Here is a 26,120-nt window from a genome sequence, read left to right on the forward strand (position 1 = left end):
AGACAGTCGTTCTACTGTTAACTTAAATTTCTACATACTCCAGCATATAAAATAAAAAATTCCTACATTTGAATAAAAATACAGCAATAAAATCATGAAAGTCGCTCCTGACTGTATTCCAAATTATTAACACTAACGTCTTTTAACAGTAAAGTGCAGAGAGGAGTAAAAATTAGTTGATCAAAACAGAAAATGCTGTTGCATGCCGTATTTTATTTTTTTTCGAAGTGAAACAGTGGTTATATCCCATCAGCAAGCATGCAGCCGCATAGGTCATATCAGATGGGGGTTCAGGGTTTTTTCAGTAAGTTTCGCATTCCTATACCGGCTTGCTGCGTTGGTTAACCGTGTTCGACTGTCTCGTGACATGCTTGCTCAGATTTGAGGTATATTTTCCAATGGGGGGTCCTGTTTCTAGATCATGCAGGATGCTTTCTGCATAGTACGCAAGTTAAGTTAATTTTGCTGAACGAGACTCAAAGATCTGAGTCAGTAAAATGATCCGAACTTCCCACTACTAATGAGAATAAATATTGTAAAAAAAATTAATTATACTTGAACATATAATTACAAAAACAGTATAATTGTATACAACATTTCCAAAAAAGACTTACCTTTTTTTGGTTCTGGTGCTGGTGCCTTTTCTTTAGCGACTGTAGGCTCTATACAAGAGTATTGTTTCATGTGATGATAATTTTATAAAAAAATGTATTACAGAAAGCAACACTACGTACAGTATATGCAGGATGATTTCATTTGCATTCATACCTCTCTTTACAGGAGCTCGCTTAACTTTCTCCTTGATGACTTCAGCCTCTAAAAAGGAAATTATGCAAAAATATTTGGAGAATATAAATAAATTCATGTAAAATATACTTCTTTTTTTAATGTAAAAAGGTAACGCTTACCTTTCTTCTCAGGGGCTGGTTTAGCTTTCTCCTTGATGACTTCAGCCTCTATAATGATGATAAAATAATAACATTCAGAATAAATAAAAAACTTAGTATAGCATGATATAAAATTCTGCTCTGTGTTAATTTGATTGTTACAGTAAATCAAACCTTTCTTCTCAGGGGCTGGTTTTACTTTCTCTTTGATGACTTCAGCCTCTAAAACAGCAATAATAATAATAACAGCTAAAACCTCTTTGCCTTATGGCTTGGTAAAAAAATGGATGACTGATATAACCTTATTTCAGGAGGCTGAAACTTGATTTGCTAGAATAATCACAGTATACAGGAAAAATAGAAGCAACTCATACCTTCCTTCAGGAGGGCTGGTTTAGCTTTTTCTTTAATGACAGCTTTTTCTACAGCTTCTGAATTAGTGATGATGAAAAACATATTTAAAAAATGTAAAACACAAAACTAAGGAAAATTGTTATTGTTACAGCTTATAAATAGCTGTAGTTCATTCTAACATCCAAATGGAATTTATCTCAGTCTCACACACACAAAAAAAATACCTTTCTTTGGAGCTGGCTTTGGCTTTTCTTTGGTTATTTCGGGTTCTGTAAAACATGGCAGTAGAATTTTATGATAGCAAATTAACTAAATGGAAAAAAAATATTTAAAAGGTCAACTATATAGGTACCCTTTTCTTCAGGGACTGGCTTTGCCTCTTCCTTGGGAACCTTGACTGAAAAAGAGATTTGAAATAAGGATTTGTTTCTGAGAAAACCTTGAAATTTTTTTTTTTTTTCAGCATATGGATATGGTCTTAACATGCATATGGTGTTCAGGTATGTATTCAAATTGGCAAATGTTAAAAGATAAGCATAGATTATACTATATATTGATACCTTTCTTTGTAGGTTCTGGCACTGGTTCAGGTGCCTTTTCCTTACGAACTTCAGGCTCTGTAAAACAGCATTGATTCATTGATTCGAATTAAGTGGGAAGCAACATCATTACAGGACGATTTCATTGACATCTATACCTTTCTTTACAGGAGCTGGTTTAACTTTCTCCTTGATGATTTCAGCCTCTACAGTGATGACAATATACATTTTTTTTTTAGATGAAGAACACCTTTGGGCTTAGGGGTAATGTCAATTTAATAACAGACAACAGTAACTCAAACCTTTCTTCTCAGGGGCTGGTTTAGCTTTATCTTTGACGACTTCAGCCTCTAAATAATGATAATATAAAATATTTAAAATATTAGCATTATCTTAAAACTATCCACAACATAAATATTTTTTTGACATTTTTTTTAATTTTTTTTTTAAATAAACAACACATTCACAGGCATGCAACCTCTGATATATATATAGCAGTTGTAAGTTGCTTTGGATAAAAGCGACAGTTAAATGAAGATACAGGACAATTTCATTGATATCTATACCTTTCTTTACAGAAGTTTGTTTAATTTTCTTTTTGATTACTTCAGAAATAATGAAAATATGTAGAGAAAAAAATTATCATCATCATCATCTAATATGAGTAAATTTGAGTTTCGTCTTTATCTTCAGAATGAAAGCACACATTAAGCCAAAATAACTGTAACTCTTACCTTTCTTCTCAGGAGCCGGCTTAGGTCTCTCCTTGATGATTTTAGCTTCTAAAGTGTTGATGATATGAAATAAAAAGTTTTTTTTTTTTTTAGCATTACCTTGTATTTTCCTAAAGAATATTTTTATTACATTTTAAAGTAAATCAAACCTTTCTTCTCAGGGGCTGGTTTTACTTTGTCTTTGGTGACTCCAGCTTCTGAAATTGTGAAAATGTTTACATATTTAGAACTAAATACATTTAATAGAGTATTAAAGTACAACTCAATTTACACAGTTACACTAAAGTGCATATTATCTGCTTGTGTTTAGAAAAAAAAAATCTGAAAAAAATCCCACCTCTTTGGGGTTTTGGTTCAGGAGTCTTTTCTTTAGAAACTTCAGGCTCTATAAACAGTATTTTTTCATGTGATACTTGAATCACTATACAGCAGGATGGCAAGATTACACACAGTGATTTCATTAACATCCATACCTTTCTTTGCAGGAGCTGGTTTAGATTTCTCCTTGATGACTTCAGCTTCTGATATGGCAATAATATTATATAGAGATTGTAAATTTCTTCATTTCATAAGAATAGAAACTTAGATTATCCTTTACACCAAATAAAATCACACAATGTAAAAAAAACAACAACATTTGTTTTACCTTTCTTCTCAGAGGCTGGTTTAGCTTTCTCCTTGACTTCAGCCTCTAAAAATATAATTTAGTTTACTGTGAAATTTTTAGCTTTCTTTAAAGTACATACTGTATTATCTGCTGGTGTTGGGAAAAAAAAAACTCACCTCTTTTTGGTTGTGGTTCAAGAGCCTTTCCTTTGGAAACTTCAGACTCTATAAAACAGTATTTTTTTCCATGTGATACTTAGACACATTAGACACATTGTGATTTCATTCTCATCCATACGGTACCTTTCTTTACAGGAGCTGGTTTAACTTTCTCCTTGATGAGTTCACCCTCTGAAATGGCAATGGTAAAATTTAGAAACTGTAAAAAATCTTAAATGTATGAATCTTAACTACTACTTTAACACAGGGAGAAAAAAAAAATCACACATTAAAAAAAGTAAAGTTTTACCTTTCTTCTCAGAGGCTGGTTTAACTTTCTCTTTAACTTCACCCTCTGAAAAGAAAATATTGTAAAAAATTTTTTTGTGGGGAAAATAATTTGTTTAGCATAATTTGTCTCTTTTTTACAAATAGAGTAAAATTAACAGATATAACAATAAATCAAACCTTTTTTCACAGGGGATGGTTTTACTTTTTCTTTGATGACTTCAGCTTCTGATATGGCAATGATATTATATAGAGATTGTAAAATATCTTCAATTCATAAGAATAGAATCTTAGATTTATCCTTAACAACGAATAAAAATCACACAATGTAAAAAAACAAAACAACATTTTTTTTTTTTACCTTTCTTCTCAGGGGCTGGTTTAGCTTTCTCCTTGATGACTTCAGCCTCTATATTTGTATGGCATAACATAAGAAATGAAAGCATAAGTTTAACATTATCTTACAACAGAAATTGTCATTATTTTCACAAATTAATGCAAGTAGCAAAACCTTTCTTTGGTGTTGGCTTGGGTTTTTCTTTAATTATCTCAGGTTCTGCAAAGCAAAGAAGAGTTTAATGTTAAAGCAGACATTTGTTGCATCTTCTCTCATAATATAATTTACCACAATGTTCTTTGTAATATTTATACTGTAAAGGCCAAGAAACAATTGAAATATCAGTCACAAGTGACTACAAACAAACAATAGGCATAACTTTCTACATCAAGTCAAATCAACTCAAGAGGTCATATAAGATACAAACGTGAATTTTGAACTAGATGCTTAACCTTTTATTTCAGGGACTGGTTTCGCCTTTTCTTTTGCCACCTCAACTAAAAGGGATGAGAACAAAAAAATATGATTTGTTTATCATATGGAATATGGCAAAAGCTGTACAGTATATGAATACCTGTTGTTTCGGGTGCCTTTTCTTTCGAAATTTCAGGCTCTATAAAACAGCATTGTGTTGTGTTATAAATAAACATCATACAGTGGAAAACAACAGTATACGCAGGATGATTTGTTTGACATCCAAACCTTTCTTTGCAGGAGCTGGTTTAACTTTCTCCTTGATGACTTCAGCCTCTGAAATGGCAATGGTAATATTTAGAGACTGTAAAAAATCTTAAATATATGAATCTCAACTTCTTCTTCTTCTTTAACACAGGAAAAGAAAAATCACACATTGAAAAAAGAGGCAACTTTTACCTTTCTTCTCAGAGGCTGGTTTAACTTTCTCTTTAACTTCACCCTCTGAAAAGAAAATATTGTAAAATTATTTTGTGGGGAAAATAATTTGTTTAGCATAATTTTTGTCTCTTTTTTACAAATAGAACAATAAATCAAACCTTTTTTCACAGGGGATGGTTTTACTTTCTCCTTGATGACTTCAGCTTCTGATATGGCAATATTATATAGAGATTGTAAAATATCTTCATTTCATAAGAATAGAATCTTAGATTTATCCTTAACACTGAATAAAAATCACACAATGTAAAAAAACAACATCACTTTTTTTTTACCTTTCTTCTCGGGGGCTGGTTTAGCTTTCTCCTTGATGACTTCAGCTTCTGATATGGCAATGATATTATATAGAGATTGTAAAATATCTTCATTTCATAAGAATAGAATCTTAGATTTATCATTAACACCGAATAAAAATCACACAATGTAAAAAAAAACAACAACATTTTTTTTTATTTTTTATTACCTTTCTTCTCAGGGGCTGGTTTAGCTTTCTCCTTGATGACTTCAGCCTCTATATTTGTATGGCAAAACATATGAAATGAAAGCATACGTTTAACATTATCTTACAACAGAAATTGTCATTTTCACAAATAATGCAAGTAAGAAAACCTTTCTTTGGTGTTGGCTTGGGTTTTTCTTTAATTATCTCAGGTTCTGCAACGCAAAGAAGAGTTTAATGTTAAAAGCAGACATTTGTTGCATCTTCTCTCATGATATAATTTATCATGTTCTTTGTCATATTTATAAAAAACAAGAAACAATTGAAATATCAGTCACAAGTGACAATCAAACAATTGGCATAACTTTCTACAGTATATGCATCAAGTCAAATCAACTCAAGAGGTCATATAAGATACAAATGTGAATTTTGAACTAGATGCTTAACCTTTTATTTCAGGGACTGGTTTCACCTTTTCTTTTGCAACCTCGACTAAAAGGGATGACAACAAAAAAAACATGATTTGTTTCTATCATATGGAATTTAGCAAAAGCTGTACAGTATATGAATACCTGTTGTTTCGGGTGCCTTTTCTTTTGAAATTTCAGGCTCTATAAAATAGGATTGTGTTGTGTTATACCATATATATATATATATATATATATATATATACACTGTATACCATATATCATACAGTGGAAAACAACAGTATACGCAGGATGATTTGTTTGACATCTATACCTTTCTTTACAGGAGCTGGTTTAACTTTCTCCTTGATGACTTCAGCCTCTGAAATGGCAATGGTAATATTTAGAGACTGTAAAAACTCTTAAATGTATGAATCTCAACTTCTTCTTCTTCTTCTTTAAAACAGGAAAAGAAAAATCACACATTGAAAAAAATGCAACTTTTACCTTTCTTCTCAGAGGCTGGTTTAACTTTCTCTTTAACTTCAGCCTCTGAAAATAAAATAATGCAAAATTATTTTGTGGGGAAAAGAATTTGTTTAGCATAATTTTAGTCTTTTTCTTACAAATAAAGTAAAATTAACAGATAAAACAATAAATCAAACCTTTTTTCACAAGGGCTGGTTTTACTTTTTCTTTGACGACTTCAGCTTCTAAAATGAAATGATTATATCAAAGCATTAGCATGATCTTAAAACTGACCAGGGATTTTTTGGGTCTTATTCTTATTGATAAATTGGAGTACCTTTCTTTGGTGCTGGCTTTGGTTTGTCTTTAGTTTGATCAGGTACTGAAAAACATGAGAGTTTAACTTTAGAATTTTAACTTTAAATAGCAGATGTAATGTTGTGTAATGTAAGTTAAAGGTCCCCTGACATGAAATTTTAACTTTCTGGGTTTTTTTTTTTTTAACATTAATATGAGCTCCCCTAGACTGTATATGGTCCCCCAGTGACTATAAATGTCAGTCGGTGTATAAAATTCACACATTTTGGAAAAGTTTGGGGAGCGAGGGCTAGTCCGAACAGTAGCACTGTGTAGCCTATTGGTACACTGAATTCCTGAACGCGAACCTCGTGAACAGTCTCAACAGACTGTCATCTGCTTGCTCAATGCTCAAAATGGCAACATTTTATGTGATGGGAATAGATCTAAATACTTTAAAAACTTTTCATGATTCGTTAATCTCGATAGCTGTAATAGTAAAAACATATGATAGCTGGGCTGGGCATTAAAACGATAACGATAGTTATCGCGATATAATTTTTCTCTATAAAATTATATCAAGAGTTCGATAAATGTTCGATAATGTTTATGCGCCAAAAGCGGAACGAAACTCTTTTGAACCGCATGCCTTATCCACAAGTTTCCTACGCTCCATGAGGCCTTGCGTCAAAAGTGGGTGCGTCTTCCGGTTGGAAGTAAACAAAGCGCGATTTGACATGCTTGACACTCGTTCATTCAACAGTTGACAGTCATTCAAGTTATAGCGATCCAAACTAGCTAACGATGTGGGAACACAACCTCAACGAAATTAAAAAGGGTGAAATAACAGTACCTTTACCCTCCGCAGTAGTTGATTGGGAGTATTATAATAACATTAATAATCAATACTCATCAAGGCATGGTGACAGACAGTTGTGCGAGCTGACAAACAATTAAAATAAAAAATACACACTTAGTCATTGTGCTTTGGTCTGAGTTTATTCAAAATTATAAATTAATGTGCTTCTAGAATACATTAACTGGCACATTTGGTATTCTGTCAACACAGGCTTTGATCCTGAGTTTAGGTGTAACATCAGTAGAGAACAGCCAAACACATGCTGATAGAGTTTATAGAACATTAAGAATTTAAACAAATGTACACAGGAAGATTCGTCATCTTTTGGGAGGTGATGGAAACTACAGTCGTTGGCAGGAACAGAGACGGGCTCTGCAGGATCACTCTGATTTCGTTTTCAGCTTATGTTCAAAACAATCACGTTTAAGCCACTGAATTAGTTTAATCCGGTTATACATACAACCGTGAACAGCACATGTTGTCCCTGAGCTCCGTAACGGCATCTCTCATAAAGATTTGCGTCTTTAAATAGTAAAATAATTCTCCGAAAAACAGCTAGCCTCTTCGCTAACTAACACACAAAACACCATTGGAATGCTACTTCCGCCGCGTCACCGGAAGTTTCACCCACTTTATTTTTTACAGGAGCGCCCCTCGGAAACTTGTGGATAGACCGTTTATCCGCTCGGCTCAAAGTCCAAACTGCAGCGCAGCGCGAGCTCACTAGAGCAGAGGCGTTTACTCTGATCGGTCTCGGTCACGAGATCCAGTGAGAAGCGCTTGAATTCAGCGAAGAACACAAATGTCAAATGATAATTATCGATATCGACTGATATAAAAAAATTATTGTTATAACTTTTTTGAGCCATATCGCCAAGCCCTAATAATAGCTGTAGTAAAAGAGAGTTACACACGTAAGATGTAGCTTTTTCATATGCAAGCATGTTAGCCAATCACAGCAGTGGCCGATTACACTGAATCCCAGAGCAGACACACCCCTTCAAACAGAGCGTTCAAATCAGGCTAGGAAAAATGCCTTTTATTTCTAAATTATCAATATATTTTATCTAAAAAACATACTAACATTATAAAGGCAACCCAGGAAACTTCATAAAATAACAAAATAACTCCATGTCAGGGGACATTTAACATGTACATTTTCAAATATCTTGTAATAAATATAGGTAATTTTAGCAAAGGAAGCACAGTAACAAGTCATTGTTGTCAACATTTGCTACGGTGCTGATAAATCAGCAATAGTAGGTAATTTACTAGATGTGTACCTTTTTCTTTGGAGACTAGTTTGGTCTTTTCCTTTGGAACTGAAAGGGATCCGAAGATAAATAAGGATATTTCAGAGCAAAATTTACAAAATGAAAACCTATATATGGCATTTAAAATTGCACACACATATAATACCTCTCTTTGCAGGTTCAGGTGCCTTTTCTTTAGGAACCTTCGACTCTATAAAATCGTATAGTTTGGTGTGATAAATGATTGTCATACATTATTAAAGCAACAATAAGCAGATTATTTAATTCAATGTATACCTTTTTTTACAGGAGCTGGTTTAACTTTCTCCTTTATGACTTCATCCTCTGAAAGGAAATTATGTGAGAATTTTAGAAAAATTATAGCTTATCTTTTTTGTGAGAAAACATGAATTTGGTCTTTAACTTAAGGGTTAAGCACACATGAAATTACAGCTTCTACCTTTTTTCTTAAGTGCTGGTTTGGCTTTTTCCTTGATGACTTCAACCTCTAAAATGTTGATAAAATAAAAACATTTAAACATTACTGTAGTGTAATATAACATGTATGCATATTGTTATCTTGATTGTTAACACAGTAAACCAAACCTTTCAACTTAGGGGCTGGTTTAGCTTTTTCTTTGACAGCTTCAGGCTCTACAAAACAGAAAACAGACAGATTCACTCCAATTCATTGTGTAAAACAATGAAGCTTTTCTTCACAATTTTTTTGTTGTTGTTATGATTAGATTTACAATGTTCTAGAAGGCATTAGGAAAACCTAAACTCTTTTGGGTTTTGGTTCTGGAGCCTTTTATTTAGAAACTTCAGGGTTTATAAAACAGTATTTTTTTGCATGTGATAAATTACCATAATAATGTCAAAATCAGTAATTCCATCCATACCTTTCTTTATAGGAGCTGGTTTAACTTTCTCCTTGATGACTGCTGCCTCTGAAACAGGTAATCATGTAAAAAATATTTAGAGAATGCATATACACATTTGACATAATAGGAATAAATTGCATTTTAAAATATATTCAAATAGAAAAGCTTATTTTAAATTGTAAAAATGTTTCACAATATTACTGTTTTTGCTGTAATTTAGGTTAAAAAAAATCAAGCTTTGGTAAGCAGAAGAGACTTCTTTTAAACTCTTACTGATCTAACTAAACTTTTGAATGGTATTCAGAGATGTATATATCAAATGTAGAAATGTATATTATGTTTTTGGCAAAATATCAATTTTAGATTTTTTTTAAGCACACATGAAATTGTAACGTTTACTCAGTGGCTGGTTTAGCTTTTTCCTTAACTTCAGCCTCTAAAATGTTGATAATATAAAACATTTTAACATCACATTTTATTTTACTTATAAATGTTATCAATTTCATAGGTAATAGTAAATCAAACCTTTCTTCTCAGGGGCTGGTTTAGCTTTCTCCTTGATGACTTCAGCATCTATATTTTTATGGCATAACATGTGAAGTGAAAGCATAAGTTTAACATTATCTTACAACAGAAATTGTCATTATTTTCACAAATTAATGCAAGTAGCAAAACCTTTCTTTGGTGTTGGCTTGGGTTTTTCTTTAATTATCTCAGGTTCTGCAAAGCAAAGAAGAGTTTCATGTTAAAAAGAAAACATTTGTTGCATCTTCTCTCATGACATAATTTATCATAATGTTCTTTGTAATATTTATAAAAGCCAATAAAAAATGAAATATCAGTCACAAGTGGCTACAATCAAACAATTGGCATAACTTTCTACAGTTTATGCATCAAGTCAAATCAACTCAAGAGGTCATATAAGATACAAACGTGAATTTTGAACTAGATGCTTAACCTTTTATTTCAGGGACTGGTTTCGCCTTTTCTTTTGCAACCTCGACTAAGAGGGATGAGAACAAAAAAATATGATTTGTTTATCATATGGAATTTAGCAAAAGCTGTACAGTATATGAATACCTGTTGTTTCGGGTGCCTTTTCTTTCGAAATTTCAGGCTCTATAAAACAGGATTGTGTTGTTTATACCATATATATATATATATATATATATATATATATATATATATATATATATATATATATACACTGTATACCATATATCATACAGTGGAAAACAACAGTATACGCAGGATGATTTGTTTGACATCCAAACCTTTCTTTGCAGGAGCTGGTTTAACTTTCTCCTTGATGACTTCAGCCTCTGAAATGGCAATGGTAATATTTAGAGACTGTAAAAAATCTTAAATATATGAATCTCAACTTCTTCTTCTTCTTTAACACAGGAAAAGAAAAATCACACATTGAAAAAAGAGGCAACTTTTACCTTTCTTCTCAGAGGCTGGTTTAACTTTCTCTTTAACTTCAGCCTCTGAAAACAAAATATTGTAAAATTATTTTGTGGGGAAAATAATTTGTTTAGCATAATTTTTGTCTCTTTTTTACAAATAGAACAATAAATCAAACCTTTTTTCACAGGGGATGGTTTTACTTTCTCCTTGATGACTTCAGCTTCTGATATGGCAATGATATTATATAGAGATTGTAAAATATCTTCAATTCATAAGAATAGAATCTTAGATTTATCCTTAACACCGAATAAAAATCACACAATGTAAAAAAAACCAACATCACTTTTTTTACCTTTCTTCTCAGGGGCTGGTTTAGCTTTCTCCTTGATGACTTCAGCCTCTATATTTGTATGGCATAACATTGAAATATCAGTCACAAGTGGCTACAATCAAACAATAGGCATAACTTTCTACAGTATAAGCATCAAGTCAAATCAACTCAAGAGGTCATATAAGATACAAACGTGAATCTTGAACTAGTATTATTTAGAGAATGTAAAAAATCTAAAATGTATGAAACTTTAATCACACATTGAAAAAAAGGCAACTTTTACCTTTCTTCTCAGAGGCTGGTTTAACTTTCTCTTTAACTTCAGCCTCTGAAAAGAAAATATTGTAAAATTATTTTGTGGGGAAAAGAATTTGTTTAGCATAATTTTAGTCTTTTTCTTACAAATAAAGTAAAATTAACAGATAAAACAATAAATCAAACCTTTTTTCACAGGGGATGGTTTTACTTTTTCTTTGATGACTTCAGCTTCTGATATGGCAATGATATTATATAGAGATTGTAAAATATCTTCATTTCATAAGAACAGAATCTTAGATTTATCCTTAACAATGAATAAAAATCACACAATGTAAAAAAACAAAACAACATTTTTTTTTACCTGGGTGATTCTATAATTTAGGGTACACTGCATGTCCACTGATGTTAAATATACTTATACAATCAAATTTCTTCAAACAAATTGCATTTTATGTGTAAACTTGCTTCCTGAAATAACATCACACAGACAATATGTGCAATATATTCTTCATTTTACTTAAAATGTGTCAATATGGCCCTAAATGTACAGTTTTGTCCATGTCCGATTTCAATGTGAGAAAGATGAGGGTCCAAAAATATCCATTAAAATCAATAAATAAATCAATTCTTTTTGCATTCTTTTACAAAAGTCTTAATATTAAAGGAAAATAATAGTTTCAAATATAAGTTATTTATTTAAATACTTAAAATATATTAATTTATTCGTGTCCACAAAATGTTGGTCAACTATGTTACAAACAAAACCTCCCCCAGCAACTCAAAAATGGTTTGTCCCAAGACCATGTGACCAGCACCATGTGATGTCATTTTCTCTGTGGAGGCCATTTCAAACACATGGTGATTCTCCTATCAGTTTTTTCAATATTTGATGTAGAAAAGCATATTGTCAACGGCCGTATTATTAACCGTCAACTATGTTATGTACATTGTCATGGCTAAACAGTTTTATTTATTATAACGAAATTTTTTGTTGAATTCTTACATTAACCTGCTTAAAAAAAATAACATGTGGTTAGCTAGGCTAGGTCCACCATTTCTGTTATGGGGAAAAAATATGGAAATTGTCAACTAAGTTATGGTCAACTATGTTATGGTCAACTATCTTTCAACTAAGTTACATCAGTGCTCTATGGCAGGGTAGAGCACTGAGCCCTAAGAGGGTAAGACACAGAAAGAAATTTCTGAACAAATAGGCTGTTCCCAGAGTGCACCTCACATGGTGTGACATCACATAGTGCTGGTCACATGGTCTTGGGACAAACCATTTTTGAGTTGCTGGGGGAGGTTTTGTTTGTAACATAGTTGACCAACATTTTGTGGACACGAATGAATTAATATATTTTAAGTATTTAAATAAATAACTTATATTTGAAACTCAAAATTACAAAGAGAAATACAGAAACTGAGAGACTTGCTTGAAAAGCAAAAAAAGAAAATCTGATAAATTTCGCAAGAAACTAAAAAGATAAAATAGCACTTCAAAAGAGCATGTGTCAGAATCCATGTATTCTCTGTGGAATTATGTGCATTTCTGTACAGTTTAATAATTCTACATTTAAAATAAAAGAGGTTATAACCTAAAGCAACTTTGCTAATTCAATTTTGTCTCATAAATAAAATGTTGTCCATGGTTAACAGTATGTCCAGTCAACTAGGTTACTTGTGTCAACCGTGTGATTTTCATTGTCACCTAGATTACACTTAGATTCTTAAAGTTAAAATAGCCAATATTGATGTTTCTGACATTTTTTAGCATTCTACTTATTTGCATAGGTTGTAGTTTACTATAACATCTTTTTTAATTATCAAAAATAACTTTAATGGAGATTTATGATGAAAAACATCCTTGTCCATAAGGACCGTTATAAATGCATTGCATGTTAATCTTTAAAAAAAGGTTAATTATGAAAATCATTTTAAATAACAATTGTATGTGTGGCAGAAATAGACTCAAGAGCCTTCTAAATTGCATTAAATTCCAAGTGCAAGACTGAATTGAATGGTTTGTATGACACCCTGTTTGTCCGTAACATAGTTGACAAACTCTGAAGTAAAAACATGTTTTTAATTAAAAAAAATTAAAAACAGTTAATATTTAAGCTCTGCAGATGACAGATATGTAACACTGAATTAATATACTATATTGAGACACTTAATATTCCACTGAGAAAGGACAGTGCTCTTGTGCTTTTTTTGCTGACATGAAATGTACCCTAAATTAGAGAATGACTCACCTTTCTTCTCAGGGGCTGGTTTAGCTTTCTCCTTGATGACTTCAGCCTCTATATTTGTATGGCAAAACATTTTAAATGAAAGCATAAGGTTAACATTATCTTACAACAGAAATTGTCATTATTTTAACAAATTAATGCAAGTAAGAAAACCTTTCTTTGGTGTTGGCTTGGGTTTTTCTTTAATTATCTCAGGTTCTGCAAAACAAAGAAGAGTTTAATGTTAAAAAGCAGACATTTGTTGCATCTTCTCTCATGATATAATCATAATGTTCTATGTCATATTTATAAAAGCCAAAGAAACAATTGAAATATCAGTCACAAGTGACAATCACAATCAAACAATTCAGCCTCTGAAAAGATAACATTACAATTATGTTTAGAGAAAGAATAACATTTTGATAATAACAAATCATCAATCAACACAGTAAGTCAAACCTTTCTTCTCAGGGACTGGTTTAGCTTTCTCTTTAGTAACTTCGGGCTCTACAAAACAAAACAAAAAGAAAGGAATTTTAATCATGTCAAATAATTCAGTTCCCTTTCGAGGGAACTCGCGCCACATCAATGTCGCTTTGGGAACGCCCCTGCTTGAATGCCCCTGTCCGACGGCTCTCCCTTGAAGCTTCCGATCAGGAGAGACCTTCTTTCTCACCCCCACCCAGAGATTTGGAACATATGGGTTTGGCCTCTGAGGGGTCCAACTCATATATGCTGGTCTCTCAACCGAGGTTGTAGAGACCATCTTACACTCCAGAGCTCCAGCCACGAGGAAACTTTATGCCTTGAAGTGGAAAGTTTTCGCTTCTTGGTGTCAATAGCGTCAGTGGGATCCAGTTAACTGCCGAGTTGGTAGAGTTCTTGAATTCTTGCAAGACCACTTTTCTTCAGGGTTATGCCCATCCACCCTAAGGGTTTACGTGCCGGCCATAGTGGCTAAACAGGCCCCGGGGGGTAATATGCCATTGGGTAGAGACCCCCTGATTTTTAGTTTCCTCCGTGGTACTTTGAGGCTGAGGTCTGCAACTCGTATTCGGGTTCCGGCTTGGGACCTGGCTATAATCCTAGCGGGCCTATCAGCAGCTCCCTTTGAGCCCTTTGAATCAGTTTCAGAAAAGTTTCTGACCTTCAGGGACCTTCAGGCCCTTTCAGTTTTTCCAGCTCGCCTTGAGTTTGCACTTCGGATGGTCAAGGCATTTTTATATCCTAAACAGGGCTACATCTCTAAAGTGCCAACAAACACTGTGGGGCCTAATTGTGTAGCAAGCTTTCTGTCCTCCTCCTTTCATGACTCCAGACCAGGAAAGGCTGAATCTCCTCTCTCCATTGAGAAAATCAGATCAGCTGTTTGTCTGTTTTGGATCACCAGGTCTTCCAGCTTCTAAGCAGAGGACCAGCAAGTGGATAGTCTAGGCTATTTCTCTTGCTTATGAGTCCTCTGGCCAGGCGTCACCCTTGATGGTCAGAGCTCCTCTAAAGCATTAATTTCAGAGGTTTCCCTACAAGAGGTGTGTGATGCAGTGGGATGGTCTTCCCCGCTCACATTTGTGAGGTTTTATAGCCTGGATCTGGTTGCTGCCCTAAGATCTCAGGTGCTTACGACTTAGATGCCAACGGTTTCTCATAACAGGCAATTGTTATGTACTGCGTTTGGGTATTCACGAGTTCACACTAACAAATAAGTCAGATAGAATAAATGGTATGCATATTTGCCATGCTGTCCGAGGAGAGGCCTCCGGGTCGCGGTATTTGGCCCGAACCCAGAGTACTCCCCCATATTTCTGGCAGTGGAAGGAACAAGCCGAGAGTGAGATGTTGGGGTGTTGGGATTGTTGATAATAAGTTAATTGGATTGATTAATTGAACGTGCTCCTACTTTGTTTAGTGAAACGTCATTTATTTAGGGGAGGCATCGGCTCAGTGGTTCATGTAGGTTGTCTACAAACCGGAAGGTTGGTGGTTCAATCCCCGGTTCCACCTGACCAAGTGTCGAGGTGTCCGTGAGCAAGACACCTAACCCCAGCTGCTCCCGACGAGCTGGAAGGCGCCTTGCATGGCTGACACCGCCGTCGGTGTGTGAATGTGTGTGTGAATGGGTGAATGTGAGGCAATATGTAAAGCGCTTTGGTGGCCATTATGTCTATGAAAGCGCTATATAAATGCAGTCCATTTACCATTTATCATTTTCTAAGTCTCATCGACACAGCGTGTGTTCCCTCGAATGGGAACATCTCAGGTTCCGACTTTAACCCTAGTTCCCTGAGAAGGTGGGACGCTGAGGTCGTCCTGCCATACTTCCTGCATCCCTTTGATTGGCTTGCTTCGGACAATTTGAAGCTAATGCCGATCAGACCGAATGTGCTTTTATCCTTTCCTGGTCGTGACGTCGCCCGCCGTGAAACTCACTCTCGCCATCTCGCCATGAGTTGACATACGTGCTTCAGACGCAATCATAGAGGGGTGTTCCCAAAGCGTCATCGACAAAGCGCCTCGTTCCCTTTTTTTTAGAGAACTAAGGTTACAGTCATAATCTGAGATGTTCAATGCACATAAATGCACATATGTGGGGAGACATCTCACCTTTTTTGGGTTTTGGTTCAGGAGCCTTTTCTTTTGCAACTTCAGGCTCTATAAAAACAGTTTAAAATTGATGTGATTTATCATATAGCGGAAATCGATCGCGCATGTAGGATATGATTTCATTTCATTCACCTTTCTTCACAGGAGCTGGTTTAACTTTCTCCTTGATGACTTCAGCCTCTGAAATGAGAATGGTTTAAAAATCTTTAGACATTGTAAATGTCTTCTTTGCATTATCTTAAAATATATGATACCAAAATATGAAATCACTCATAAAGCTAAGTTAATGGTAACTCTTACCTTTCTTCTCAGGGACTGGCTTAGCTTTCTCCTTAACAACTTCAGCCTCTGAAATGATGACCATTATATACAAATACTTAGAGGAAGCCAAAGAAATAATTTTGCATAATATACATTTTTTTCTTGGAGGAAACATTTCAAATATTAACAAAGTTTGTCAAACCTTTCTTCTCAGGGGCTAGTTTATCTTTATCTTTGACGACTTCAGCCTCTGAAATGATGATAATATAAAATATGAAGACAAACCAGTTCTATTCTATTTTGCAGTAAAAAAAAGATCAGTGTTATCTTAAAAACTAGCTAAAAGAAAACCTTAACTTTCATTTATATCTATACCTTTCTTTACAGGAGCTGTTATCTCCTAGATGACTTTAAAAGATTTTAAAAGCTTTATTATCTTTAAAATTTTCTTTTTTTTATTATTATTTTTTATATGAATACACTGGCTGGCTGGAAAAAGGTGTATATATACTAAAATATTTGTGGGATAAAATAATGTATTTTATGATACATTACTTCAGCATGTGATGAATAATCATTCACGTCCATACCTTTCTTTACAGGAGCTGGTTTTGCTTTCTCCTTGATGACTGCAGCCTCTAAAATTGTAATAGTATAAAATGTTTAGAGGTACTGATTTTCTTAAATATTAAGAGCTTGTGGAAAACATTTCTCAAAACAGTAAATCAAACCTTTCTTCTCAGGAGCTGGTTTGGATTTTTCTTTACTGACTTCAGCTTCTGAAATATGTGAAAATATAAAATATTTATAGAAACAAAGTCATGAAACAATAATAACTTACAAGAAAGTAATTTTAATGATATGAATAATTATTATTTAATAAAGCATTTATTGACATTCATACCTTTCTTTGCAGGAGCTGGTTTTGCTTTCTCCTTGACTTCAACCTCTGGAATGGCAATGTGGTGATTGTAAAAGACATTTGAAATATTACTTTCGAATTTGTCTAGATAAAAATATTAACATGAACTCACCTTTTTTCTCAGAGGTTGGTTTAACCTTTTCCTTTATGACTTCAGCCTCTATGATCATGATAATGCAAAACACATTTAGATTTTTTTTTTTTTTTAGTTTAATCATGTTGTTAAAGAAAATAGTAATTTAATTCTTAATTCAGTGACTCAAACCTTTCTTTACAGGGGCTGGTTTAGCTTTCTCTTTAATAAGTTCAGCCTCTAAAATGTAAATAAAATAAATGCAAACAATTAGCATTCCCTTACAAAAGGGAAAAAACATTTTAAGCATTATTCTCACTAATATTGAAAAAGTTTACCCCTCTTTGGTACAGGCTTAAGTTTTTCTTTGGTTATTTGTGGTGCTGCTGCAAAACACGAGGGTTTGACTTTAGAATGTGCAGATGTACAGATAAAATCAAGGCACTACATTCCATAAGATGTAATGAAGATTCGAGATGTACCTTTCTTTTCAGGAACAGTTTTTTCCTTTTCCTTTAGAACCTCAACTGGGAAGATATCACAAGTTAGATTGATATTTGTTTCTAAAAGCTTATATGGAAATATTTGTAAGGCATGCATTCAAATGCATTGATTTTAAAAGACAAACTTTAGCATATTAACACCTTTCTTAGTGGGTTCTGGTTTTGATTCTGGTGCCTTTTCTTTAGCAGCTTCAGACTCTATGAGACAATATCACATGATGAATGATGTAAATGCAGTAAAAATTAAAAGTATATGATCATCTCATTCAAATGTATACCTTTCTTTACAGGAGCTGCTTTAACCTTCTCCTTGATGACTTCAGCCTCTGACAATAATAACATTTAGAGATTGTAATTAGGTAAATGAGATTAGCGGAAACTTAAAGAAGCATGCATAAAATGGATAAAATATAAAACGTTAATAAAGATAGTAACTCTTACCTTTCTTCTCAGGGGCTGGTTTAGTTTTCTTCTTAATTATTTCAGCATCTAAAATTATCAAAATATATAGAAAAGGTCAATTTAGCATTATCATTTTTGCATGGGATAATAATAATAATTTGATTGTTAAAGTAAATCAAACCTTTCTTCTCAGTGGCTGGTTTAGCTTTCTCCTTGATGACTTCAGCCTCTAAAATTATTAAAACCAAACTAATTTAAGCATTAGCTTTTGTTTTAAAATGTTTAAATGTTTGGCATTATCATTACAGATTAACAAATTAACCTTTCTTTGGCTTTGGTTTTTCTTTGCTTATTTCAGGTGCTGGAGAACAGAGCAGTAATTGAAAGGTCAGTCATAATTAACTTTTTAAAAGTATTGTCAGCATTTGCAGATATGCTATTTTATAATTGTCTCATAGTAAATAAAAAGTGCTTTTCTATTTTAAGGTTACATGGTAAATTATGTTTTTAAGAAAAAAAAATGTAATGTAAAATTATCTGTATGAGATTTGGTCTAATCTAATATTCACTGTTGGAAATGCTGATTAAGAAAATACTATATCTCTCTACCTTTCTTTGGAGGTGCTGGTTTCTCTTTGAAAACATCAGGCTCTATAAAACAGACAGATATTTCACTTTCAATAATGCAAAGTAATTCAACTTCAATACATCTTCAAATTCTGAAATAGAAGGATAAAGTCTCTCTGTGGAATAATTAAAATAACTGCTGATAAAATATGTAAAGTGTTTGGTAAATTATTTTAAATATTTAAGAACTCACCTCTTTTGGGTTTTGGTGCCTTTTCTTTAGTAACTTCAATCTCTATAAAATAGTTTTTATTTATGTCATTAAGAATTATTATACAGCGAAAAGTGACAGCATACATGCAGGATGATTTTATTGTCATCCATACCTTTCTTTACAGGAGTTGTTTTCTCCTTAATGACTTCAGCATCTGAAATGGCAATTATGCTTCAGCATTGCGTTTCAATGTCCTTGGCTAATTTCTTTAACTTGATATTATAAAACAACATGAAAGCACACATTAAGCTAAAATAATGATTAAAAATATGAAAACCTTTCTTCTCAGGGGCTGGTTTAACCTGTTTGATGATTTCAGCCTCTGCAACGATAATAATATAAAAATGAAAGGGATATATATTCTTTTTGTAATCATTTTCTTTCATTTTGCATGAGGAAAATGTTGATTAATACACATTGGCCTACCTTTCTTTGCAGGAACTGGTTTATCTTTCTCCTTCATGATTTTAGACTCTGAAATGCCAATGACGAGAAATGTTTTTAATACTTTAAATGGTTTACTGAAGCATGATTATTAATGCTGTGAATCAAACCTTTTTTCTCAGGGGCTGGTTTAGCTTTCTCCTTGTTGACTTTATCCGCTACAATGTGATGATGAAAACATTAAGAAAGCAAAATATATTAGCATTATCTTAAAACTGAGTAGAAGACATTAGCTTGCCTTGAACAGTACCTAAAATTTTAATAATTTACTTAACTAATACGTCATCACTATACATTTGCGTCTACATTTGCGGTTCTGCTAAATATGTGATTTTTTTTTTAAACTAAAATCTTGGAATATGACATATGCATGCATGTTGTCAAGTATTTATTTTTAAAATGTTTACTAAATGTAACAAAGCATATACTGCATACTAATGTAATGCCTTTCTTAGTATGTTCTGGCTTAGCTTTCTTTTTGGTATTTTTGGTCTCGATAAACAGAATTACATTTCAGTTTTAATCTTGTGAAATAGTAGAGCAAATACATAGATGTCTTTACAGCAGCTTCAGGCTCAGAAACGTGTTTGGAAAAAAAATGCCTTTTTGTTGCCTTTTCAACCGCAACAACAGGTTGAAGAGCTAATGTGCGTGCTTAAGTAATGTAAAATATTCAGAAACATAAAGTGTTTTTCTCAAAAGAACTTGCATAAATAAAGAAATATATTTTAGAAAATCAATGGTATTGTGGAATTTATTACACAATCAGGATGTTTTACCATTACCCCCCATAAAATTAGGGCACATTTTACATTTAAACTAATATTATATTATTATTTCTATAATTAAAACATATATTATACTTTGTAAATTACACTTTTAAGGAATTTAAACTACCTAAGGAATGTCAGTAACTTTCTTTAGAAGAGCAGGTGTTGCCTTTTTAATATCTTAAGCATCTAAACAAACCAAGGAGAGCATGTTTTTCTTTAACGCGATGCAATCGCGTTGTTCATTATATACCCGCGCTGCATGGCTAAACAGCCGATACAAATGATTGCACGCCAATGTGCATTGGCTCATTTAGTTTCACTCTAAGTAGATTGGCCTCTCTAGTGATATTCCTATTCGTTGGTCTCAACGCGGCGTCGACTGACCGACTGAAGAAGAACAGTTGGCTACAATGCATTACAATGTGCATTATAAGGAATAATGAATGCATTAAAAATACTTATATAATGCATTATATATAAGAGCTTTAAGAAAAGTGTTGCTGGAAAAAACATTGGTTCTTAAATACAGGGTACTGTACCTTTTTTAGCAGGTGTTGGTTTTACCTTCTCTTCAACAGCTTCAACCTCTGTGCAAGATTCAATAATTTTTCTGATATGACAACCAATTTATAATATACATGTTGAACGATAAAACCAACTGCATTCATTTTACCTTTCTTTGAAGGCTCTTGCATAGATTTTTCTTTGGAAACCTCAGGCTCTGTATATCAGTGGATGTCAGCAGTTAGCATCATATAAACATTGGGAGAAAAAAGTACAATTTCAACAAAATCAAACTGCACCTTTCTTAACTGGGGCTGATGTCTGGGCTTAAATTATTATTATTACATGCCTTAGAAAGTAAAGTAATAATGTCTTCAGGATATTTAGCCTCTGAGCAATATTTAAGTGTTTTTACCTTTCTTTAAAGGTACCGGTTTGACTTTCTCATCTGCAACAGCAGGCTCTGCAATTCAAGGGAAACTAAAGGTTAAGCATCCTTAAATTTAAGAAAGGAACATAACAGGTGTATATTTAATACATTTAATTTTTATATACAATATATGAAATAAAGTAAAAATCGGTCTTTCCATATTACCTTTCTTGGTAGAAGGTGGCTTTTCTTTCTCCTCAGAAACAACAGGCTCTGAAAATGAGTCTGCAGGCTCAGTTAATGTCACAAAAAAAAAACTTTTAAATGAAATTCTGTGTAACTGTAAGTGCATCATACCTTTCTTCAAAAGGTCTGGTTTAGTTTTGTCCTTGGGAGCTTTTGCCTCTAAATTTTTCAAATAGCGAAAGAGAAAAGTATTTAAACTTGCTGATGTGTATTGTTCCTGTGAAACTTAAGTTTTGTTAAAGGCTGGGTAGATAAGTTTGAGAAACTAGCAGAAAACTGCTGGATTTTGAAAGTATCCAACAGAGAAACTCCCAACACCTCCCGACCCTTATGAACCCCCAAAACACATGAATGCTCAGAGTACTCTCCTTTTCAGAGTACTTACATTTTAGATATGTATTGGTATATAAAGCCACAAATTTGGAGAAAAACTAATTTGGGAAAAGTGTCGTAGAAACAAACTGCCTACCCTGCCTTTAAGATTTGAATTCAGAAGACAACAGCTTTAATTCACAGTTATCTAAAATCAATCACCTTTATTTTCTGGTGCTGGTTTTACTTTGTCTTCAGTTTTTTCAGCACCTGTAGGAAACACCAGAAAACATTATTATTAAAAAATTCATAAAAATAAAAAGTACATCTTTCTGAGAAGTAAATATCGACTGCAACAAAGTAAATATAAACCAATTGTCTCAGCTTTACTTTTGAAACAGAAAGTTTAAACCATTTTTCACTTCAACTTCCATTCAGAAACAATGCTTTTCATTCTTTGTGAATCCATAATTCTTTCATAGATGTACAGTGACATTTCAACAAAAACATTAGATAATATTTTTGTGTGAATCAATATACGAAAGAGCAGGGCTGTAGGAACAATCTGAAACAACACATTATACCATAGACATGTACATGTGTACAAAAATCTCTATTATCAATATAAAAAAATTTAAAAGCAGGAGTCATACCTTTTTTCATAAGGACAGTTTTTTCTTTCTCTTCAGCTGCTAAAGGTTATCAATACATTAAGTTCTTGTTCTCTTCAAAATCAAATGTTAGTTGAAATAGTAGATAATACAATAATTAATTACATAAGAGCATGAATACCTTTTTTAACCTGAGCTGGCACTGCTTTTTCTTTCACTTCTGCAGTATCTGAATGAAATAAATATGAAACTACGTAAATAAATGAAAAAAAAAAAGATTTTTCTACACATTGCAAAAGCACTACTTTTCTTTGATGATTCGGGTTTTGGAAGCTCAGGCTCTACAGTATGAAGAAAGTAAGAGGTGTGTGATGAAATGAGATTGAGAATGAAATACTTCTCAAAAAATAGGCTTTGCCTTAGTCTTTTTACCTTTTTTCGATGGCTCTGGTTTGACCTTCTCTTTGGAAAACTCTGGCATCAAGATCAGCAGTATATGCCACATTAAAAAACACTGCATTTGTTTTGAATGCCATCTATTGTCTTTGGAATGTCATACCTTTCTTTTTGGGAGCTGGTTTTACTTCTTCTACAGCAATGGGAGCTCCTAGAAGCGAATATATATATATATATATATATATATATATATCAACAATTTCAACTATTATTTTCAACAATTATATAACAATTTTTCAAAGCTAAATAAAAATAACCACACTTTTTGCTTTAACAGTTTTGTTTTTGCGACTTCAGGCTGCAGTACTGAATGACATGTTATATCATACAATAAAACTGATATCAAGAAAATACTCAATGAGAAACAGAAAAAAAATGAATTAGAAACACACCTTTCTTCACAGGTTTAGCTTTTTCCTCAGGAACTGTAGCTGTAATATGAAATAAGACAATATGTCTCAATGAATTCAATGAAATGAATTCAATGAAAATGTATTACTAGAGAAATGTACTTTTCTTTTGGAATGTACTTTTTGGAATGTAAATGTACTTTTCTTTATCATCTATGTAGTCCAGATGGACTTTAAAATTGAATAAGCATAGGTAAGGTGAGGAAAGTTACAGCATGCTCAACAACCCCAAAGTTATACAGAAAAGGATCTCTAACACTTAAAGGACACATTTCAGCCAAACATGTTTACAAAAGAACATGCAAGGTTGTTACCTTTCTTTGAAGGTGCGGTCTTGACAATTTCTTTAGTAATCTTAGGTTCTGTGAAGCATGTGAAACAAGCTGTTCATTTAAGCAAAACATTATATATGGTAACATATAAATACATACAATACAAAAAAAAAATACCTTTCATTACTGGCTTAGCCTTTTCCTTGACAGCCTCAGCAACTATACAGACAAAATATGTTTAATCTCTAATTCAAAATAAATATTTTTAATTATAAATGATAAACTGATTGATTTTTACATGACAAGCATACCCTTTTCTTTAGGAGCTGCTTTTGCCTTTTCCTTGATATCTTTAGTTTTTGAAAGAAAAAGTGAAATGTTATACTGATGTCTGAGCAAACAATCATCAACACACCATCAATACACAGAACTATAACAGTGATTGCTTAAAGCATTATAGTTCCCCTAAAAATGAATATTTAATCATGATTCAGTCCTATATTATTTACTTTATTCGTTGACACAAAATGATGTTATGCAAAATGTCAAAGCTAATCTTTCTGACATATTAAAAACAAAATACTATAAAATAATCATAAATGTATACCATACAACTCATTTCTGGTTAATGATTCCTTTTGTAATAGTTTATCACTAATAGAGTTTATCACTATAATCTAAAAGACGTGAATATACTTCAGACTGGAAAATACCTTTCTTTTCAGGGTGTGGTTTAGGTTTCTCCTTCCCAACTTCAACCTCTTCAAAAGACAAAAACAGAAGTGGAAAATAATTACATTATTAAAGGGTACATAGAGAACAGAAAAATCTGAACAGGTTGCAAAATATGACCAAAACAGAATATAAAGATATAAACGAAGCACCTGAAGAGAATAATTTCAACTTTTCTGTACTTATACACACTCCAAATATACAACAAAATGCATTTAGGGCTGAAAAAGTGAATTTCGCATGATATGTCCCCTTTAAAAAAAGTCAGTTTTCTAAACTGAACACTGGCATCACTTTGCCGAGAACAAAAATATGAGACGCCTGTGTTGAAAGTCAATGGAGCGCTGTGAAAAATGTCTGACCTCTGTGGGAGCTCGTTCTTGGCTGTTCAACATTACATTAACCCTCAGACATTCTACTGGTTCTACTAGTGTTAGTAAATCATTTATGTACCCGTTTTTTTCTTTTTTAGAGGGGGTTCCTCATCCACTTTAGTCACCTTGACCTTTTTGTCAAGTTTTTTCTTGATGTCCTTTCCTATAACACATAATATACATAGTTCAAGTACATCATCTTTTGATCAGGTGCAGGGTTTTACATCTAATCAATAAAAAGCAACTCTATTGGAGTACATCTTGATCGTAGCAAAATCTAGACTTTGTGTACAATCTAGATGGATGTTGAGCTTTCTACATATGAGGAGTGAAATGGATAAGTTAAATATGTTTTATCAGTCTTACCTGTTGGTTCTTGAGTCTTGTCCACTTTGGATTTTTGTTTTCTTTTAACCTTTTCTATCTCCTTTTTGTGAAGTTCTTTTTCTTTTTTCCTGACTTTTTCTACTGTTATGTTTATTTGTTGTAGTGTTATCTCTTCCTCCTCACTTTCACCCTTCTTTTCCCTCAAATCTGGAATAAAAGAGAAAAGATCATGCGTCAGCGTTTTCTCAAAAATTGCAGTTTTCATTCTGCACAAGCACTATATTTTACAGTGTGCAAGCACTGAAGAAAACAACAAACCATTCACCTTGAATGATTTTGTATATCTCCTCTCTAGCTTTTTTCTCTTTGGCTTCTTTTACTTGTTCAAGAACTGAAATCACGAGTAAATGTTAAATGAGAGTTACATGTTTTTAACATCCAAATCATTAATGATCAATGAGAATTAGTGCATGAATTAGTGCACTGTAAGTGTGTCAACATTAATAGTACTTGAAAGCAGCAAAGTGGTTGTCAGCCATGTTACTGCGTTAGATGGCTAAATTAAATGAATATAATGGATGAGTTAAATCATTATTTCTCTTAATGGAACCATTTAGGTAAGCAAAATAAACGGCTTTGCAATAATTATATGAAGTATTTTTTGTTACAGTTGCATTATTGTGCTTTAATCAACTTTAATACAAAAATATATTCTACACAATATTTGAAGGGTTAGCTCACCCAAAAATGAAAATTTCAACTACTTTGAACTACTTTGATGATTTCTTTATTTTCTTTCTAGACAAGGACAGTATACTGTACACATTTTCAAAAGAAAGACAGAAAACTCTCGGACTAAATCTAAAATATCTCAAAACTGTGTTGTCTTACGGGCTTGGAACAACATGAGGGTGCCATTATAATGACTTCATTTTCATTTTTGGGTGAACTTTAATAAACAAGACTGTAATTTTTTACAAATCAGTGCAAAAAAAGGGTTTTGTATGGTTTTCATTTTTCCTAATAATTTGAT

General features: G+C 32.9%; 1 protein-coding gene across 1 annotated transcript in view; it reads right to left on the reverse strand.

Moving 5' to 3' along the window:
• Positions 1-26,120, reverse strand: part of LOC120479332 (uncharacterized) — a 42,118-nt gene that overhangs the window by 9,038 nt on the left and 6,960 nt on the right. Inside the window, 85 exon segments of the mRNA XM_089119958.1 lie at positions 615-662; positions 769-816; positions 909-956; positions 1,062-1,109; positions 1,262-1,318; positions 1,466-1,510; positions 1,594-1,638; positions 1,802-1,858; positions 1,939-1,986; positions 2,083-2,130; positions 2,515-2,562; positions 2,664-2,711; positions 2,852-2,899; positions 2,988-3,035; positions 3,161-3,205; positions 3,298-3,345; positions 3,424-3,471; positions 3,590-3,634; positions 3,748-3,795; positions 3,929-3,976; positions 4,079-4,123; positions 4,918-4,965; positions 5,092-5,139; positions 5,280-5,327; positions 5,426-5,470; positions 5,997-6,044; positions 6,170-6,283; positions 6,328-6,375; positions 6,468-6,512; positions 8,706-8,750; positions 8,837-8,884; positions 9,000-9,047; positions 9,146-9,193; positions 9,442-9,489; positions 9,949-9,996; positions 10,099-10,143; positions 10,382-10,426; positions 10,504-10,542; positions 10,698-10,745; positions 10,869-10,913; positions 11,009-11,056; positions 11,186-11,233; positions 11,606-11,650; positions 13,678-13,725; positions 13,828-13,872; positions 14,113-14,160; positions 16,255-16,302; positions 16,387-16,434; positions 16,555-16,602; positions 16,718-16,765; positions 17,106-17,153; positions 17,247-17,294; positions 17,420-17,464; positions 17,550-17,597; positions 17,703-17,750; positions 17,849-17,896; positions 17,993-18,037; positions 18,155-18,211; positions 18,292-18,339; positions 18,455-18,502; positions 18,597-18,644; positions 18,738-18,776; positions 19,025-19,066; positions 19,236-19,277; positions 19,369-19,410; positions 19,534-19,578; positions 19,683-19,730; positions 19,811-19,858; positions 21,013-21,060; positions 21,147-21,194; positions 21,393-21,440; positions 21,573-21,620; positions 21,705-21,752; positions 22,128-22,175; positions 22,559-22,597; positions 22,698-22,745; positions 23,076-23,123; positions 23,365-23,403; positions 23,697-23,744; positions 23,832-23,873; positions 23,966-24,004; positions 24,368-24,415; positions 24,840-24,923; positions 25,127-25,294; positions 25,413-25,478. Coding sequence (XP_088976084.1) covers positions 615-662; positions 769-816; positions 909-956; positions 1,062-1,109; positions 1,262-1,318; positions 1,466-1,510; positions 1,594-1,638; positions 1,802-1,858; positions 1,939-1,986; positions 2,083-2,130; positions 2,515-2,562; positions 2,664-2,711; positions 2,852-2,899; positions 2,988-3,035; positions 3,161-3,205; positions 3,298-3,345; positions 3,424-3,471; positions 3,590-3,634; positions 3,748-3,795; positions 3,929-3,976; positions 4,079-4,123; positions 4,918-4,965; positions 5,092-5,139; positions 5,280-5,327; positions 5,426-5,470; positions 5,997-6,044; positions 6,170-6,283; positions 6,328-6,375; positions 6,468-6,512; positions 8,706-8,750; positions 8,837-8,884; positions 9,000-9,047; positions 9,146-9,193; positions 9,442-9,489; positions 9,949-9,996; positions 10,099-10,143; positions 10,382-10,426; positions 10,504-10,542; positions 10,698-10,745; positions 10,869-10,913; positions 11,009-11,056; positions 11,186-11,233; positions 11,606-11,650; positions 13,678-13,725; positions 13,828-13,872; positions 14,113-14,160; positions 16,255-16,302; positions 16,387-16,434; positions 16,555-16,602; positions 16,718-16,765; positions 17,106-17,153; positions 17,247-17,294; positions 17,420-17,464; positions 17,550-17,597; positions 17,703-17,750; positions 17,849-17,896; positions 17,993-18,037; positions 18,155-18,211; positions 18,292-18,339; positions 18,455-18,502; positions 18,597-18,644; positions 18,738-18,776; positions 19,025-19,066; positions 19,236-19,277; positions 19,369-19,410; positions 19,534-19,578; positions 19,683-19,730; positions 19,811-19,858; positions 21,013-21,060; positions 21,147-21,194; positions 21,393-21,440; positions 21,573-21,620; positions 21,705-21,752; positions 22,128-22,175; positions 22,559-22,597; positions 22,698-22,745; positions 23,076-23,123; positions 23,365-23,403; positions 23,697-23,744; positions 23,832-23,873; positions 23,966-24,004; positions 24,368-24,415; positions 24,840-24,923; positions 25,127-25,294; positions 25,413-25,478 — 4,230 coding nt within the window.

This window comes from Pimephales promelas, chromosome 15 (assembly GCF_988280905.1).
Source record: "Pimephales promelas chromosome 15, fPimPro1.hap1.1, whole genome shotgun sequence".
In the NCBI taxonomy this organism is placed as follows: Eukaryota; Metazoa; Chordata; class Actinopteri; order Cypriniformes; family Leuciscidae; genus Pimephales; species Pimephales promelas.